This window comes from Pan troglodytes, chromosome 4 (assembly GCF_028858775.2).
Source record: "Pan troglodytes isolate AG18354 chromosome 4, NHGRI_mPanTro3-v2.0_pri, whole genome shotgun sequence".
Classification (NCBI taxonomy): Eukaryota; Metazoa; Chordata; class Mammalia; order Primates; family Hominidae; genus Pan; species Pan troglodytes.
In genome coordinates, this window is record NC_072402.2 from 49,328,847 (window position 1) to 49,347,982 (window position 19,136).

The window sequence follows — 19,136 nt, forward strand, 5'->3', positions numbered from 1 at the left end:
CAGTAGGGGCGGCTGGGCAGAGGCGCCCCCCACCTCCCGGACAGGGCGGCTGGCCGGGCGGGGGGCTGATCCCCCCACCTCCCTCCCGGACGGGGCGGCTGGCCGGGCGGGGGGCTGATCCCCCCACCTCCCTCCCGGACGGGGCGGCTGGCTGGGCGGGGGGCTGACCCCCCCACCTCCCTCCCGGACGGGGCGGCTGGCCGGGCAGAGGGGCTCCTCACTTCCCATTAGGGGCGGCCGGGCAGAGGCACCCCTCACCTCCCGGACGGGGCGGCTGGCCAGGCGGGGGGCTGACCCCCCCACCTCCCTCCCAGACGGGGCGGCTGGCCGGGCAGAGGGGCTCCTCACTTCCCGGTAGGGGCGGCCGGGCAGAGGCGCCCTTCACCTCCCGGACGGGGCGGCTGGCCGGGCGGGGTGCCGACCCCCCCACCTCCCTCCCGGACGGAGCGGCCGGCCGGGCAGAGGGGCTCCTCACTTCCCAGCAGGGGCGGCTGGGCAGAGGCGCCCCTCACCTCCCGGACAGGGCGGCTGGCCGGGCGGGGGGCTGACCCCCCCACCTCCCTCCCGGACGAGGAGGGAGGACGCTCCTCACTTCTCAGACGGGGCGGTTGCCAGGCAGAGGGTCTCCCCACTTCTCAGACGGGGCGGCCGGGCAGAGACGCTCCTCACATCCCGGACGGGGCGGCAGGGCAGAGGTGCTCCCCACATCTCAGACGATGGGCGGCCGGGCAGAGACGCTCCTCCCTTCCCAGATGTGATGGCGGCCGAGAAGAGGCGCTCCTCACTTCCTAGATGGGATGGCGGCCGGGCAGAGACGCTCCTCACTTTCCAGACTGGGCAGCCAGGCAGAGGGGCTCCTCACATCCCAGACGATGGGCGGTCAGGCGGAGACGCTCCTCACTTCCCAGACGGGGTGGCTGCCAGGTAGAGGCTGCAATCTCGGCACTAAGGGAGGCCAAGGCAGGCGGCTGGGAGGTGGTTGTAGCGAGCGGAGTTCACGCCACTGCACTCCAGCCTGGGCGCCATTGAGCACCGAGTTAACGAGACTCCGTCTGCAATCCCGGCACCTCGGGAGGCCGAGGCCGGCAGATCACTCGCGGTTAGGAGCTGGAGACCAGCCCGGCCGACACATCGAAACCCCGTCTCCACCAAAAAAACACGAAAACCAGTCAGGCGTGGCGGCGCGCGCCTGCAATCGCAGGCACTCGGCAGGCCGAGGCAGGAGAATCAGGCAGGGAGGTTGCAGTGAGCCGAGATGGCAGCAGTACCTAGTATGTCTTATATATTTTTTTTTTAACTGAAAGCCAGACATGATGTATTGGGTAATGGGAACTGAGGTAAACAGTCGTTTAATGTGTGGTAGTAGGTATTCTGTCAATAATTGCTAATGAATGATGCATGTTTGCGTTGTAAAGTGTAACTCTAAAATGAAACTTGTGGCTCCTTTAAGTCTTTATACTATTTGGAAGAACCAAATGGACTCAGTTTTTCTGGTATGGAAACATTTTCAGTTAATGTAGCATGACTGAAGCATTTTACTCTGTCAGTTGATTAAGTTTCAAAGCTATATAGTGCCATAGTTTTTTATCCAAACTTGTAAAATCATGCTTAATAATATTATTTTCTTATGTCTCCACATTTACATTATAAGTTTTAATCACTTTAAAATTTTTAGATTTTTCAGATTAGAACATATTGCTATTATTATTAAAGTAGTACTCCATATTGTCTTTTCATAAATACTAAATTTTGGTCAGGGTCAGTAAGATGCCAAAATTATGCTCTCTATGAATTCACACACATAAATAAATGCACATACATATACACACATACATATTATATATACAATATATGTAAATTTTCATCTGTAGACATTCACATAATGTGGACATATTCACGTAGTAGCTAAGACATAGCTAAAACAATAACGTAAAGACATTCTTTAGAAAAGTTATTAAAATAAAGTCTAACAATTAAATTATTTCAATAATTAGGCTTTTGCCATAGTATGGACTAATGCCAAAAAATAGATAAGTCCAGTCTGCTGGTTACTGCATTAAGTATCTGGAATTTCAGAATAAACTCTGTGTGTGTGTGTGTGTGTGTGTGTGTGTGTGTGTGTGTGTGTGTGTGTGTTGCAGAAATAATAAAACTACTGAAATAGATTTTGTCACTCTCAAACTTGGGAACTTTGATGAGAGATTTTTCTTCATTTTGCTAGAAAAATAAAGAAGTTAATTTGTAGGCAGACACCATTGTCCTAATTGACTGGTAAGAGTTTTAGCTATCATTAACTAATTCAGCAACATTTTTCTCATAGTACTAAGGAAGACTACAATGGCCAAAGTTTCTTTGTTCCAGCTACCTTCCCTATCTTTGCAATGACTATTATATATACCCCCACACACATACATACACCCCAACATGTTAGTATATCTCTAATAGCTAGCTTCCTCTGGTACCTGGCATCTTTACAGTGACATGAAAAGAAAAATGTGTAAAGTAGTAGCAGAAAAGATATAAATAAGTTATGGTACTTTCTTTGACTATTGGAAACTTAACCTTCAACTCAGAAGTGCTTATACCAAATGTGATCATTATTGTGTATGGTATGGGGAGAGTCTAGGTCCTAGATTCTGCTAGGCACCACCCTTATTAAATGCATTCCTACCTAAGTTCAGTATCTTGAATTCACTTTTTAAAGTAGATTGCATATAAAGTTCAAAAGTAGAATTAAATTCCAAACTCTGTTTTAGAAAACACATGAGCAAATTGTAATAATTATCCTATTGGGTAAATACTAAATCTAAAAATGTTTGCCAGATGTGGGTATAGAAAGTTCTGACTGAGCACATCCCTTAAATTCTGTCTTTTCTTTACTATAACAAGTGATTCATAGTCAAGCTCAGTTATGTATAAGAACAGTTCTCTAATGGAAAATCATTCTAAATTAAGAATGTCCTTTTATTCCCTTGGTTTTTTTTCTTTTCTTTCTTTTTTTGCTCCAATGGGAAAGCTTAACTGTGAGATTTTTACAGTGGCACAATTTAGACTATCATTATCTCATCATTTTAAAAAGTTGCTTCTTAAAGAAAAAATTAATCATATTAAACAGCATTAGGAAACTGTTCTTTAATCTGGTAATTTTATGTGTGTTATCTCTTTGAAGAACTGACTGATCATCTATTTATTTTTTCCTTTGGAGGCAGACTTTAAAAGTACATGTTCTATGTACTAGTGATTGTTTAACAAAATGCTTGACAGAGTTTAAAGTACCATGATTATCTAACAAAAACAATGATGTTGATATATTAGCAACATGATTATCTTCAGTTTAAAAATTAAGATTGCTTAGACAGAAAAATTTAACGAGGCATTTTAAGATTTTCCTTCGCTATACAGATCTTCTGTTTGGTTTGAAAACATCTGTTATGATTTTAAAAAGAATCTCCAGACTAAATGCAAATTAAATTTACACTCAGTAGGCTATGTTTGCTCTTTCCATTCTTACAAATCTCCCAACAGAACCAATAAGAATTGTGTACCTAAATCAAGAGTAAGCTATTATTTTGTGGTACAAAATGCATTATGTTATTTTCACAGTGTTAAGGGGGATCATATAATATAGGAGGAAATGACACAAAATATGATCACAAATGGGCTGCCTCATATATCTTAAAAAATGAAAAGGCATGATAAATTCTGTCCTTTATAATAGCATGCTTTTACCCTATATAAGGAAATTTTGTTTTGTTAAATGACATTTCAAAGGAAAATATCATTTGCATAGAAAATGATCTGCTTTAATATTTAAAATATTTCAGAAAAGCATGCATGTCAATAGACTGATAGATGCTGAGTTACAGAAGCTTAATTTAATGAACAACTTTTATGGCACAATTTCTCTCAGTCTCTGTATAGTAACCACTTTGTCTCTGACTGATGATGCCACTTGTTTTGACCAAAAACTCTCCCCTTTTACCCTTTTATTACTTATTATATAGTATTATATATTTTATTACATTATCCACCATTAAGGGAGGTATGTACACATACGATGCTTCCAAAATTCTGCCTCTCATGGTTTACAGTTAGTCAGCAGATAGTCTCTCATTGATGCACAATTTATTTGGATTCAGAGATTTGCTGAGCACCTAATTCCAGAGATTTACTGAGATGATTACAAGGGATACTGTGCATTGTGGATATAGTGATGATGAAAACAAAAGTCTTATCCTGGAAGAACATCTTTTTTTTTTTCACTTTTCTCTTTTTCTTACTCCAACTCTTGATCAGTTACTTCAAGAGCAACTTCCTCTAACCCGCTTGCATTCATGAGCCAAAACAAAAAGCAAAGTTACTAGGCTAGGGATGTGTAGTGTTATGAAGAAAAGTAACAATACACAATTTTAAGTTTGAACATAAAATAAAATCAGAGTCATTTACCTATAGAACTTTTTGATAATACTTAAAAGTCCCCCTTAGAACTTCTCCAGTTATTTTCATTTACCTTTTCCTTGTTAAATCTGCTTTTCTTTAAATACCACTAGTTCTATAGAAAACTTTAAAATATGTTTCATTCTGCTAAATTGCTAATGCCAACAGTATTGTCATATACTATTCTTCATTTCACAGACAATGATTTAGTGTGCAAAATAGGTTAAATAGTCTTATCTGAGCCATTCTCAGAGATAAAATAACAATTGTACCATTATTTTAATTCAATTCAATCCAACTTTTTTTAAGACATGGTGTCATTCTGTCACCCAGGCTAGAGTGCAGTGGCATGAACACAGCTAACTTCAGCCGCAACCTCCTGGGCTCAAGTGATCCTTCTGCCTCAGCCTCCCATGTAGCTGGGACCATAGGCATGTGCTACCATACCTGGCTAACTTTTTGATTTTTTGTAGAGACAGGGTCTCACTTTGTTGCTGCATTCATCCACTCTTGCATTTCTGTAAAGAAATACCTGAGACTGGGTAATTTCTAAATAAAAGAAACTTAATTGGCTCACGGTTCTTCAGGCTGTACAGAAAGCATGATGCTGGCATCTGCTTGGCTTCTGGGGAGGCCTCCAGGAACTTACAATCGTGGAGGAAGGCAAAGGGGAAGTGAGGTATCTCACATGGCGGGAGCAGGAGCAAGAGAGAGAGGGAGGAGGTGCCACACACTTTTAAAAGACCAGATCTCACAAGAACTCACTCACTGTCCCAAAGACAGTACCAAGGGGGGGTGGTACCAAACTGCCTCCATGATCCAATCACCTCCTACCATGCCCCACCTGCAACACTGGGGATTACAATTTGACATGAAATCTGAGCAGGGACACAGATCCAAACCATATCAGTTGCCCAGGCTGGTCTGGAATTCCTGGACTCAAGTGATCCTCCCACCTCAGTCTCCCAGAGTGCTGGGATTATAGGCATGAGTCACGGTGCCCAGCTATACCATTATTTTTAGAGCAAATTTTTTCAGGGTTCCAAGAATGAGCTTCAAAACTTGAGAACCAAATCAATTTACAAAGCCAAGTCTGCTGTCTTGTGTAGTTAATCTGAGAGGAGAAATCAGTTGCCAAATTGTAGAACAAAGTATTCTGTATATATTCAGGTATGCATATTTAACTATATAGAAACTTTCTTTTAAAATATTCTCTCTCTCTCTCTGTGTGTGTGTGTGTGTGTGTGTGTGTGTGTGTGTGTGTGTGTGTGTGTGTGTATTATAACAGGGGTCCCCAACCATGGCCTGTTAGGAACTGGGCCACACAGTGGGAAGTCAACTGCAGGTAAGCAAGGGAAGCTTCATTTGTATTTACAGCTGCCCCCTTTGCCCCCTCCCCACCCCCGCACTGTCACATTGCCACATTACTGCCTGAGCTCCACCTCCTGTCAGATCAACAGGGATTACATTCTCATAGGAGCGAGAGCCCTTTTGTGAACTTATGCGAGGGTTCTTAATTGCCCGCTCTTTCTGAGAATCTAATGCCTGATGATCTGTCACTGTCTCCCATCACCCCTAGATGGGACTGTCTAAATGCAGGAAAACAAGCTCAGAGCTCCTACTGATTCTACATTGTAGTGAGTTGTATAATTAATTCATTATATCTTACAATGTAATAATAATAGAAATAAAGTGCACAATAAATGCAATGTGCTTCAATCACCCTGAAACCACCACCCCCCCACCAACCCCACCCTGGTCTGTGGAAAAGTTGTCTTCCCATGAAACTGGTCCCTGGTGCCAAAAAGGATGGGGACCACTGTTATATCACACATCCATGTGTCCACCATTCAGATTTAACAAATATTAATATTGTCCCGTTGCTGTTTTGGGGCTTTTATTGTTGTTCCTTGAAAAGGTTGCCAATATCATATTGCTTTTAATTACCATAGTTTTATAATAGGTATTGAAGTTCTCCCCTCCTTCTTCAAAATTATTTTGGCCCTTTCTGACTCTTTACTTTCCTATATTAATTTTGGAATCTTAGTGTCAGTTTCTATTTAAAAAACTGATAGAATTTTAATTAAGCTGCTTATTCATTCAGCCTTGATGATGGGTTTGCAGGAAATTTACATGATTCCTAAGTGTTTTCTCATGCACTGAATGAAGACCTGTTCTTATATAAGGTAATGTAAGAACCTAGGTAGGGCCATCCAGGGAGAGTTACGCTCCAGAGAAGAGAGAAACCTTTGGATAGGACAGGTGATGAGATAAGGCCAAATAAATAGAATGTCTTTTTTTCCCTTATAGTGGAATAGCTGCAATTCTTAAGATCCTATGTTATTTAAAATTATGTTTAAAAGTATTACTTGCATATGAAAAAAATTGATTACCAGCCAGTTTCCAGTTCACAATTTTATAGTTAGTTTTCCTGCAGAAATTAAATGATTAAAGGTTTCGATCAAACCTAACAGAACAAACATAATTGCATCATTTTTTCCTTATAAGTCACACTCCACTAACACTGTCTTCTCTATTTCTTTGGCCTTGACCTGGCATTTTTACATGGAGCACAATGCATAGGCACCAGTAGTTCTTAACAAAAGCACACATAACCAAATAACACTCCAATGAAGTATCTAGACTAAAGCAACCATGTGTTCCTATGCTACAGACGTAGGCTTTTTATTTTTTTCTTCGAAGTTGGTCTAGTTCCCAGTACCCCCTGCTGTATAACCAACAGGGGTCTAGTTAAAGCAAATTATGTTAACTAATGAATTAAGCACATTATATCCAATTCACATTATGAGAACTTTACTAGTTTAGTCTGGCATCAGAGCTTAGATAAAGATTCAGTCAGGAAATTGTCAACATCATGGAAGTCCTGTGGATTGCTGTAAGTGTATGTCCCAGAGGTTGGAGAACAAGGGAGGCTGCGACTTGAATACCCCAAAGTCAAATGGGATCCTTGCTTAAAAAGAAATGAAGTACTGGCCAGGATCTCAGAGTCTCAGGAGCAAGGGAACTAGACAAGTGGTTTAGTTTCTCAGACTGGGATATAAAAGAGTGTCTTGTTCACAAGAAACAGGACCAGAGCCTAACTACTAGAATTCACTTGAAAACTAGAATAGAACTGGACTGACAACATGCCATATTTTAATGCTGCTCTACAAAGCTAATGACCTCCATCTCTTTAAATTCTCTCTAACAATGAATGAAATTGGTCCCTGATCCCATGAGCAGAGTGGAGCCTTGCTGTATATGTGAATTGTATAACTTCAGTATGGTCATTGCAGGAACAAACGGGCAGAAAAAAGGGCAAAGTTCATCATAGTGAAAATGGAATTCATGGCAGATCCTCTGGATCCTACGTTTTATAAGAGACTGTTGATTAGGTCCGCATTTTAACCTCGTGAGTCTCCTCAGTTTATCCAAATGAAATAAATCGACCTCCACTGAGATTCAGTTCACTTCACTAAACCTCTAAGCCTTCATCACCAATTGTTAGACTGTTTATATGCTAGGTACAGTGAATAAAATGAAATATAAAACATACTTTTGCTCAGTGGGATAACTACTAAAAATGGAATTCAGTGTCAAGCTATACACATAGGCTTAAAAATTTATTATTAACAGCCACTTTGGAAGACACTTTGGCAGTTTCTTATAAACTAAGCATACGTTTAACATAGGATCCAGCAATACTTAAATGTGGAAATCAAACTATTAACGATTTCAGAAGATAATATGGAAGTAAATCCCCATGACCTTAGGGTAAAGAAGGATTTTTTAAATAAGACATAAGGAATATGAAATGTGTGATTAACCAGTTCAACCACATTAAAATTAAGAGTTTAATCAAAAGATACCATAAAACAAACAGCACAGTGGAGGAAAAGGTATTTGCTACTGTGTTACAGTCAAACACATTTAACTGACACAGTCCAGTTTCAAGAATATATAAAGAACTACAAATTAATAAAATCAAATACTCCAATAGAAAATATGCAAATAGTTGAACACTTTACAAAAGAAGGCATCTGAGGTGTCAATAAGCATATAAAAAGATGTTCAACCTAATTAATATTCAGAGAAAGGCAAATTATACCTACTATGTTTGGCACAAATTAAGAAATCTGAAAATACTAAATATTGGTGAAGATGTGGTGCAAATAGGATTCTTACACACTACAGGTGAGAATGTAAATTGGTGCAATCACTTTGAAAAGCTGTTTGGCATTGTCTAGTAAATTTGAAATGTTACACAACTTATGACCCAAAAATCTATTTTGCACATCTATCCTAGAGCAGTGATCCCTGGGATGTCTGAGGCATTTTCAGATCAAAGCTAGTTTCACAATAGTACTAACACTTCATTTGCCTTAAAAAAAAATTATATTGATATTTGCACTGATTGTGCAAAAGCAATTGCGGGAATAAATGCTGACACCTTAGCATGAATCAAGACAGCCATGCCAGTATTCAGTGTGTTTGTAACTCCCATACACTCACAATAAAACCCACGCCATTTTCACTTCAGAGTGTCCTTGATGAAGCAGCAAAATTACTAGTTTTATTAAATCACAACCTTTGAGTTCATGTCTTCTTAATAGTCTATGTTACTCATTACTGCTGCATGAATGCTGGCTACATGATATTTCTGGGTCAGAGGCAAAAGATGTTATTACAGTACAGCAAGCATCATAAGCATCAACATATTTACATTGGTTCCCCTTGGCCCCAAATTCCACAAGGGTGACACAATATGGGCCATATAAATGCTGCACACGCAGTGAGTTTGCATTGCAACTGAGAAACACAGAGCTTAAGGAATCTACCACTTTTAGGGCAAGTAATAAGTTAACCTGTTCGTTGTCCAAGAGGAGAGATGTTACCTCATCTCTGAAAATTACCCGGACAAATGGCCTGAGTAAAAGAACAAGTGATCAGGCACCTGCAGCAAGATGTGGAGGATCACAAAAGGCCCAAGGACGACTGTCTCTCCCAATATGTATCTGTCTCCATGTGTGCGTATGTGTGTGTGTGTCCATGTGTGCATATGTGTGTGTCTGTCTCCATGTGTGCATATGTGTGTGTGTGTCCCTCTGACTTTTTCTCTGTCTCTGTGTTTGTGTTCCTAAAACCCTCCACAAATGAGAATCATTAACTCAAGGTAATCTGAAATGTTTACTAAACACATAAAACTGGCAATGAAGATATTTTCTTGTTACCCACTGTTCATCCACTGGGGTGGACCCGAGGTTTGCCAAACACTCCTTTGTTCTTGTTTTTGTTCTTCTTTTTTTAAATTATTATTTTTGAAACTCAACAGCAGAGAGTTGAATTAGTTTTCTTTTCTCTCTATTTATTTATCTATACTTAGTTCAAGGCACAGCATCATTATCAGTATCAGTTCAAGCAGGGACCCTTCTTGTTTAATACCTGTATTAGTTTTTATATTTCTGTAGTCTCACTTATCCCCTCTCATAGACAGCTACTCAGATAAGTTTGATATGTATATTTGAATCCCTATGTATCCTCGTAAAATATTGCAGGTTGTTTTGCATGTGTGTTTACTTTTTACTTTTTAAGTTTGAAATGATTTCACATTTACAGAAATATTGCTATAGTAGAAAGATTAACCATGTGTTCATTACCCAGATTCAAAAATAGTAAAGATTTTGCAACACTTGTTTTATCTTTCTCTATTTATATGTCCATAATATTTTTCTGATCTCTTTGAGAGTAAGTTGTAGACATTATATCCTTTATTCCTAAACATTTCAGCATGTATTTCCTAAGAACAAAATATATTCTCTTATATAGCTGTCATACAATGGTCTAATTAGAAAGTTTGACATTGATACACTACTATTATCTAGTATACAGTTCATACTCCAATTTCATTTATTGTCCCCAGCAATGTTTGTTTTCTGTAGCATTTTTTTTCTCCCTAATCCAGTTTCCATTGCATTTACTTGTTATCTTTTGAGTATTTAATCTGGAATAATTCTTCAGACTTTTTTGTTATTCAGGATTCTGTATGTAACTTTTGTTTACTTATGTGGTGTAGTGCTAAAGATCTTGTTCCCTTTCTTAATTTTTTTTTGCTGTTTTTAAGATCCACTCATATAGGCCAGATATGGGGGCTCACGCCTGCAATTCCAGCACTTTGGGAGGCCAAGATGGGAGGATCACTTGAGCCCAGAGTTTGAGATCAGCCTGGGTAACATAGAGAGACCCCATCTTTATGAAAATTTAAAAATTTTCCAGGTTTGGTGTTGCAGACCTGTGGTCCCAGCGACTTGGGAGAATGAAGTGGGAGGATTGCTTGAGCACAGGAGGTCGAGGCTGCAGTGAGCTATGATTGCGCCACTGCACTCCAGCCTTGGTGACAGAGCCAGACCCTGGCCCCCTCGCACCAAAAAAGATCCACTCATATTAATGTGTAGACATCTATCTTGTTTGTTGCTTCTAACTTCTGCTTAGTATTCCACAGTATACATCTGCCAAAAAAGAAATATATTTTATACTCCAGCCTGAACGTCCTATTACAGGGATCTTTTGAAGCTGATGTCATGAATGTCAGTTGTAAACTTAACATTGTACTTTGTGTCACTGTAAGTGAACTATTTGACATTGCCAGATCATTTCTGGGATTTCTTATTGTTTGAAATGTAGATTACAGAAGTATATATTCTCTTAGATGACTAAAACCTAAATCCTTGAGACAACTATCTGCATCTAAATCCTTGAGACAACTATCTGCATCTGACACCTAAACTATAAAGATTCTTAATAGAAATAAAACTCAGGATTTTCTCCTTCAGTACTTGAGTTCATTGGTTTTAAAATCTGTTGGCTTACATACATCTGATTTTTTAAAAATCATGTAACTTATTGTGTATTTTTCAGTTGATGTCTAAAATTTTTCCTTTTATGACTAAGTAATTGCAAAGGATAGAATTTCCAGTGTTGCAAATATTGTTATTTAAAAATAGAATTGATATATCCCTCTCTTAAGTATATGCAGTTTAATCTAAATGCCATAGCAATTAGGTAACTATCATTATGCATTTAAAAAATACATGAACAGGCTGTATAGTCAACATTTACATCATTTTCCCCTCTTTTAATTCAATGTGCTCATTCCCCTTTAGAACTTTATCTCCATGTATATTTTAATATATCCTAATATATTTTAAAAGATATTTTATGCTTGAGTATTTTAAAATTATATACTGTATTATATATCTCTACAGCAAAAACATGTATATGAAAGTTTATTAATTTGTTTCTATGATCGGAAAGAAAATTTTCTTCTGGATTTAATGTTCATTACATTACAATAATTATTAGTTTCAGTGACTGATTGGAAGAATATATACATATTATAAATTTTGATAAATAAATACATAAGTAAAGTTTTTATTAGAAGATATATCATTAATTGGATGTATTTTTTCAATTATTGCATTTATCTCTGTATTGCTATAAAAGGGGTTTATTATAGAAATACCACTCAACTCTTTGAACTCCTTTTGAATTATTTGTCAAAATATAACCATGGGAATCTATCATCAAAGAATAGTTTTAACCATTGATCAGCTGGTTATTTGATTATATGCTCCTGCAAACCTGGTAAAAGTGAGGAACTGGAAACTACCTGATATGGTTTAATTAAAATCAACCATCAAAAGTTATTCTCTTAACATTGACACAAATGTTCAATTGCCTCTTTTCTTGGCACCATGTTTTTATATTCCAAGGCAATGCACTATTATAAAATTATAGATGGGTGAAAGATATGCCTTTCTTTGCAAGACAGGAGATAGGATTTTGAAAGTAGAAGCTTGATTTTTTTTAGAAAAGAGTGCATAAGGAGTCGAGAATCTCAAAATTCATTCTCTTAAAGCCATCTGAGCCTGTCTACACACCTATCTTAACATGAAACAGGGATACGTATAAAATTGCCACTAAAAGGAAATAGTATTTTTAAAGCTATCGTTACTTGAAAAGAATCATAGTGTTAACACAGTAGCATCAACCTTTCAGAGAAATAAGGAACATTACACATTTACACTACTGAGGTCTTTATGTAAATCCATAGTTGATTATTTTGACAGAATATATGTTTGATTTGACACACTTGAAACTTCACCTTCACATTCCTTGAAGACCATTCAAAGAGACTTACTCCACTGTGTTGAGGTCAGACTAGAACACCAAATATTGGTGTTCTTGGAAGGTTATTTGATGTTTTAATTTAGGGCTGTGGATACTGTCATACATTTCTCTTTCTTTGCTTATTTTTGTTCCTCCGCCTGAATTACTAGCTCTTCCTAATATGTGTATATGCATATATATGGGGCTGGGAGAAAAATATATATATTTATGTATAATATATATATTTACATATAACATATATAATACACATATTATATGTATATATTATATACATGTATATGTATATTATATATGTATATAATTATATATTATATATTAATATTTTTATATATAATAATTTATATATATTAATATATAATAATGTATATGTATATAATAATTATATGTATAAGTATATAATATATGTATAATATATAAATATATAATATGTAAATCTATATTATATGTGCATATATATATATATATATATTTTTTTTTTTTTGGAGACAGAGCCTTGCTCTGTTACCCTAGGTATAATATAGTGGTACGGTCTCGGCTTACTGCAACTTCTACCTCCTGAGTTCAAGTGATTCTCATGTCTCAGCCTCCTGAGTAGCTGGAACTACAGGAGCACACCACCACCCCCGGCTAATTTTTTCTGTATCTTTAGTAGAGACAGGGTTTCACCATGTTGGCTAGGCTAGTCTCGAGCTCCTGACCTCAGGTGATCCTCCCGCCTCAGCCTCGCAAAGTGCTGGGATTACAGGTGTGAGCCACCCGGCCCGGCCTATGAGGACACATTATATGTCTTTATTATAGCTCTTTTTATATTGTACTTATGAAAGTCAATTCATTCTGCTTCCTAAGCATGTCTCAAATCTAATTCTACCTGTTTATCCGGCACCCTCGTTCAGACCAATATCAGTTCTCAGTTGGTAATGATTTTCTGACTACTCCCCTGGTTCCATTCTCTTCCTACTTCAGGATCTCCACCATGGAGTTACTATAATTACTTGTCTAATAGACAGATCAATTCCATATTCCCTGACTCAGAAATCTTCCGTTGCTCTTACTTACAAGTCTTCCCTGTTTCTATGCTGCCAAGAGGACTCATATTAATATTTACTTTTATTAATTATCTTGTACTTACCTATTCCCAACTACCTTTCCAGACTTTTTCTCCAGCAACTATCCTCATCTATTTTACACTCTAGTGACATTTTCTTGAACACGTATCATGGTGCACTTATTAGAATATATGTCGTAACAGACACATAAATTTATTTTCTTAGTAATATTCAACCTAAACTTCTGGTTACTTGTGAAGAAACGTTAAAATGTATATGTAATCTGTTTATACACATACATTGTATAAACACATACACATATATATGGTATGTAGTGGGTATATCCTTTTCAGGAAAACATTTTTATTGTAAAAATGTTTTTTTAGATCACATTGTTAGCACTAAGCATGGCTATATAACACAGGAAAAAAATGACAAAATATTTTAAAAATGAAGGAGGCTATGATAAAGAAAAATCAAAATCCTTAAGTATATCAATGGTTTTCAAAAGGTGTTTTGAAACACACATACAAACGACCACAAATTACATGTGTGTTAAATTCTCTTTTATTAATATTAATAAGAAAAAGGACTTACGGCTGGGCGCGGTGGCTCCCGCCTTTAATCCCAGCACTTTGGGAGGCTGAGGCAGGCAGATCACGAGGTCAGGAGATCGAGACCATCCTGGCTAACATGGTGAAACCCTGTCTCTACTAAAAATACAAAAAATTAGCCAGGCGGGGTGACGGGTGCCTGTAGTCACAGCTACTCGGGAGGATGAGGCAGGACAATGGCGTGAACCCGGGAAGGCGGAGCTTGCAGTGAGCCGAGATCGCGCCACTGCACTCCAGCCTGGACGACAGAGCGAGACTGCGTCTCAAAAAAAAAAAAAAGAAAGAAAAAGAAAAAGGACTTATGTATTTGGCCTATATCCTAAAACTCAACTGATCATAGCTATCTTCTTGTAGTTCTCTTTTGGATTCAGCATAGTGAGGTAGGATGAACACTAACATGTTAAAAGGCAGGTTCTGCTAACAATTCCAACACTGACAAACTGTGTGATCTTTAGCAGGTCGTTTATCTTTGCTAAATCTGTTTTCTAATTTATAAAGTAAGGATTGATATACAATATATTCGGCTCAAAGAGGAATTGAAACGTGCGATAACAGGTGAGAGTATGTGATTACATTTAAAGAGATTTAGACATGTATTGTATCACTGAAGTATTCCTTATTCCTTAGTCTCTTTAATTTTAATCCTACATTTCTTTAGAGGATCTGGCCTATCCTGATGGAAGGCATATGTTGATAAGGCTAATAAATGGCCAAATAAGGAAATAAGGGATGTGTTGGGGTTTTTTTCTTATTTATTTATTCTCTGTTTCTTCCTCATTAAAACAGTTTTGGTATGAACCATGATGGAATTGGAAATTCTTGTGGGACGAAAGGTCATGAAGCAGCAAAACTTATGGCAGCTCACATTACTGCGAATACCAATCCTTTTTCCTGGTCTGCGTGCAGTCGAGACTACATCACCAGCTTTCTAGAGTAAGTAATCTCTGGAGAGTGATGATAAATTGCTCCAGAAGTAAGCCACTGGTAGAGGCCTAACATGTAGTGCTTTCAACTTTGCATAATGAGTAAGTTTTATAGGGCCTACTGATGTTTCAACTTTTTCCTAAATACTTTAATATATCATTGTGGCAATTTTTTTTTCTTCATATAGAATTTATAGAATAGAGGAAGTGTGGAGTAAGGATGTAAGTGGGACTGATGGTGTGAGTGTTACAATTGTTTAATAAATGGGAGACAATTTCAGAAAGCATTCAGATTTGCATGATTTAATAGCACATAGGCCAAGTTTGAGTTCAGTGATTACATATTTTATTTTGTCAGTGAAAAAACTGAGTTCTATAGGAAAGCCAAAGTATCTAATAGTAACAACAACAACAAAAAAAACCAAACACCAAGGAAATGAACACTTTGAGAAAAAGATTTGTTTTTGAAAATGTATTAAGCGATCCATTTTTCTACAGTTTGAGAACTTTTTGGTCCTTTAATGTATATTCCAAGAGTCTGGTTATTTAAATGTGAAGAATACAAATTAGCTCAGGTATAACTATGTTAAGAAAATCAGATGTTCTTCCACATCTCACTTGCATAGGGCTTCAGGATTGTACTTTGGAAACTGATAGACTTGGGTCTCACTTTCTAAGTGCGTGTTCCTTGACTTTTCTAATCTTCAGTGTCCTAAGTTGTTAAATGAATTTAAGTCATACTGTTTATGTCATCAGGTGTTATATATGTGATTATATGTCATGCTATAATGTATATAAAATACATAACAGACATTCTTTAAATGGTAAATATTATTTTAAATAATATCAAGATTTCAGTGCTTTATTGCTTTACCATTATTTTTAACTGTTTTGTGCCATTTTTTTTCTTTAGGGAGGAGAAATTAAATACTCTGTGAAAAAGTAAGGTATACATAAAGCACAGGACAGCAATGGAAATTCTTCTTAAAAATTGGCTCTGTTCAAAGTTTATATTAAAACGATTATATTGTAAAATTTTAAAAATTCAAACAAGTTACATAGGGTAACATTATTTATTAAAATTTCCTTCATATCTACTAATAGCCAGAGCATATATTTTGAAAACTACGATTAGATATTTTTAAAAGGTCACAAACAAGAGACTTTAAATTACCTAGCACAATGCTTTATTAAAAAACAAATCAAAAGATAAATGTTTAAAATGAGCTCTTTTAATGTAATAATAAAGTTGAAGGAATTTGAAATTTATTTCAGAAGGTAGTTCTTCTGATAACCATATTATAACCTAATAATTTTTAATCTTAGTAACAGAAAATTATAAGATTATACTTGCCTACAGTGAAAACTGATTGAAGTGCTATAAAGGTAGACCACAGAGCATTTGTAAGATATCTTTTGGTCGTTCTTAATACAAAGCACTAGCAATATCATTTTCTAAGATGGTTTTAATGAGATCATTTACCTAAATTTTAAACATTTTTGAAGATCCGCTCTCCCTAGACATCAAGTCAGATCTGGAATTTCTCCCTTGACTTGGCTTATGTTTTTATAATGGAGTCTTAATGTCCATCACCAGAAAGACAAACTGTATAACATGCTCAGGATTCCTGTGCATTTCTGATGGTTGCTCTTATCTTTTTTGTTTGTTTTTTTTGTTTTGTTTTGTTTTTGTACCATTTTCTTTTCTCCTTTATCTTGTGTCTGTCCCATTGGCTATATTGCACAGCTCATTTGCTAGTACCATCTCTGTATACTAAATACAAGGACCAGTTGTGATCTCCTACCAGATCTTGTCTACTTGAAAGCATATTGAGGCTAAGACACTCCAAAAGGGAATCCCTAAATTGCTGGTAAAAATGCAGTTTAAAAATCACCCACTGGTTTGGTGAGGGACATAAAAGTATTACTAGTTTCAATAAAGTGTTCCGTTGAATTAATTAAAAGAATTGATCCAAAAAGCATTATTTAAGCTTTATAGCATGTATGTGTAAGCATGATTAGTGTTGACAGGGTTCTAATGGGCTTATTTATCCTGTATTTTATAAAAATATTTCTCATGTGCATCCTCATGGGAATGCTCACAAAGTTAAAACTATTAATGAAAGATAGATGTGAAGCACAATGGGTAGAGACTTGGGGAAAACTTGGCTTTCCCTCCTCTTTAATAATAAAACTAAACAAATCTGATTATAATCTGACCAAGCAATAAAGGGTTTTTAAACACAAGGTTCTTTAAAAAGGTCAGTTCACCGGAGCACAAAGACATAACAGTAACTTTCTTGAATTTCTTTGTTCCTTTTTATTAATGCAGTGAACTTAATTGCTTTAACAGCTATGCGTGATATTTTTTAAAATCCAGTGCTATTTTGATCAGGGATTGAGGTTACATTTATGTTTTATAGTTGGCTAGAAAAGGCTCATAACATTTTATTTTAGCTTCTCTTCTCAAGAAAAAGAATCTTGAAAGATGAATTGTTTAGGAACTGCAGCCCAGCCAACAAAACGCATACCTTTCTCTACTTAGTAGCTGTTTAGGCCAAAGATGATGGTGGATTTTAACAATGAGCTTTCTATGATTTATGGAGATTCACTATTCACTATGTGCAACTGAAAACGATTCCATGGCCAATAGAATACAAAGTCTCTCGTGTCATTCTAAAACACTAGGTGCTATTGATCAATCAGGAGATGGTGTTTACCAACTCCCAATATTTTTTTTCAGATTTCTTAAACTCGGTGATTCAATAAGTGGTTCATGAATCGCCCAGAAGCCGTCCTGATTAAATAATAAAGAACCCATTTCCGTTAAAATGGACGTGTTATGCCAGCTTCTGATGTTTTCCGGCGACGGCTTTGCAGGTAGTGTCTTTCCTATCTGCCTGCGGGACTGATTTATTTATTTATTTAGACTATAGAGAAAGGTGAACCTGGTATTATGGCTCTCACTCATTGATGACTATGGGCCAATTTACCAGGCAGTGGAAGATAGCCAGAAGTAATTTAAGCCAGTTTTTCATACATTTTCCACCACTTAGCAATAATACAGAATAATTTCATAAAGGTTTCAAAAATTATGGGGGCTCTGTGAATCAACTCTTGCTTTATTAAAATTAAAGTCTGTTAACTTTTTTGAACTGTCAAAGATACATAGCAAAATTTCCTACAGTTCCAAATTAAATACAGAGTAGACATTTTCACAGAAAGAATGGAAGCTGAACATATTAAGAGAAGCAATGTTACAGTTGGAGTTGACCTAGGAAGAAAGGTGACTGTAGATCTACAAGAGAACTGATATAAGATGAGCAAGATGACCAAAGCACTTACATTTCCTCTCTAGCAATGACCTTCAAAGGTCAACATCAGACTGTTATATAAAAAACAATCTTTATAGATGGGACCTTTTTAAAAAAATGTAGAATCTAAGAGCTTGGCAAAACAGGTTTCTCCTCCTTCTGTTTATCTGATACATTTGGGGAACCTTACTCTAACCATAATAACTTTGATAAGTCATAATTACATATAGGGGGAAAAGGGTAAACCGTTCTCAATACAGTATTTGTGTCTTGAAAGCTTCAAGCTCAGTTATATTAAGGGTGAGAGAAAAAGATTTGCCTTAGAAGGCAGTACATTGTTAGCTTCATTGAGAAGACTGACAAAGCAGTTTATGAGACTATAGTACGTAAGACAGTTGACTTACTGTAGATGATATCAACCCAATTCTATTTTGCTTAATTTATGTGAATCAGCACAACTTAGTGGAATAAAAATAGGAGGTGGCATTAAGTGTTAACTTTTTGTTGTTGTTGTTAAGAGACTGTTAAGATATATACAGGGTTATATAGAAAGATTTCTTTTTTAGATTGACCCACTGTATTATAGACTAAAATTCATATTTTATGGTATAACTG

At 37.0% G+C, this 19,136-nt stretch overlaps 1 protein-coding gene across 4 annotated transcripts in view; it reads left to right on the forward strand.

Moving 5' to 3' along the window:
• ADAMTS6 (ADAM metallopeptidase with thrombospondin type 1 motif 6) overlaps positions 1-19,136 on the forward strand; it is a 339,082-nt gene that overhangs the window by 176,759 nt on the left and 143,187 nt on the right. For all 4 annotated transcript variants that reach the window (XR_010157222.1, XM_526907.7, XM_063811175.1 and 1 more), the window contains one exon: positions 15,071-15,217. Coding sequence is in view for 3 of the 4 variants with exons in the window: in XM_526907.7 (XP_526907.2) it covers positions 15,071-15,217 (147 nt within the window). In the remaining variant the exon portion in view is untranslated. The remainder of the gene's footprint in view (positions 1-15,070; positions 15,218-19,136) is intronic.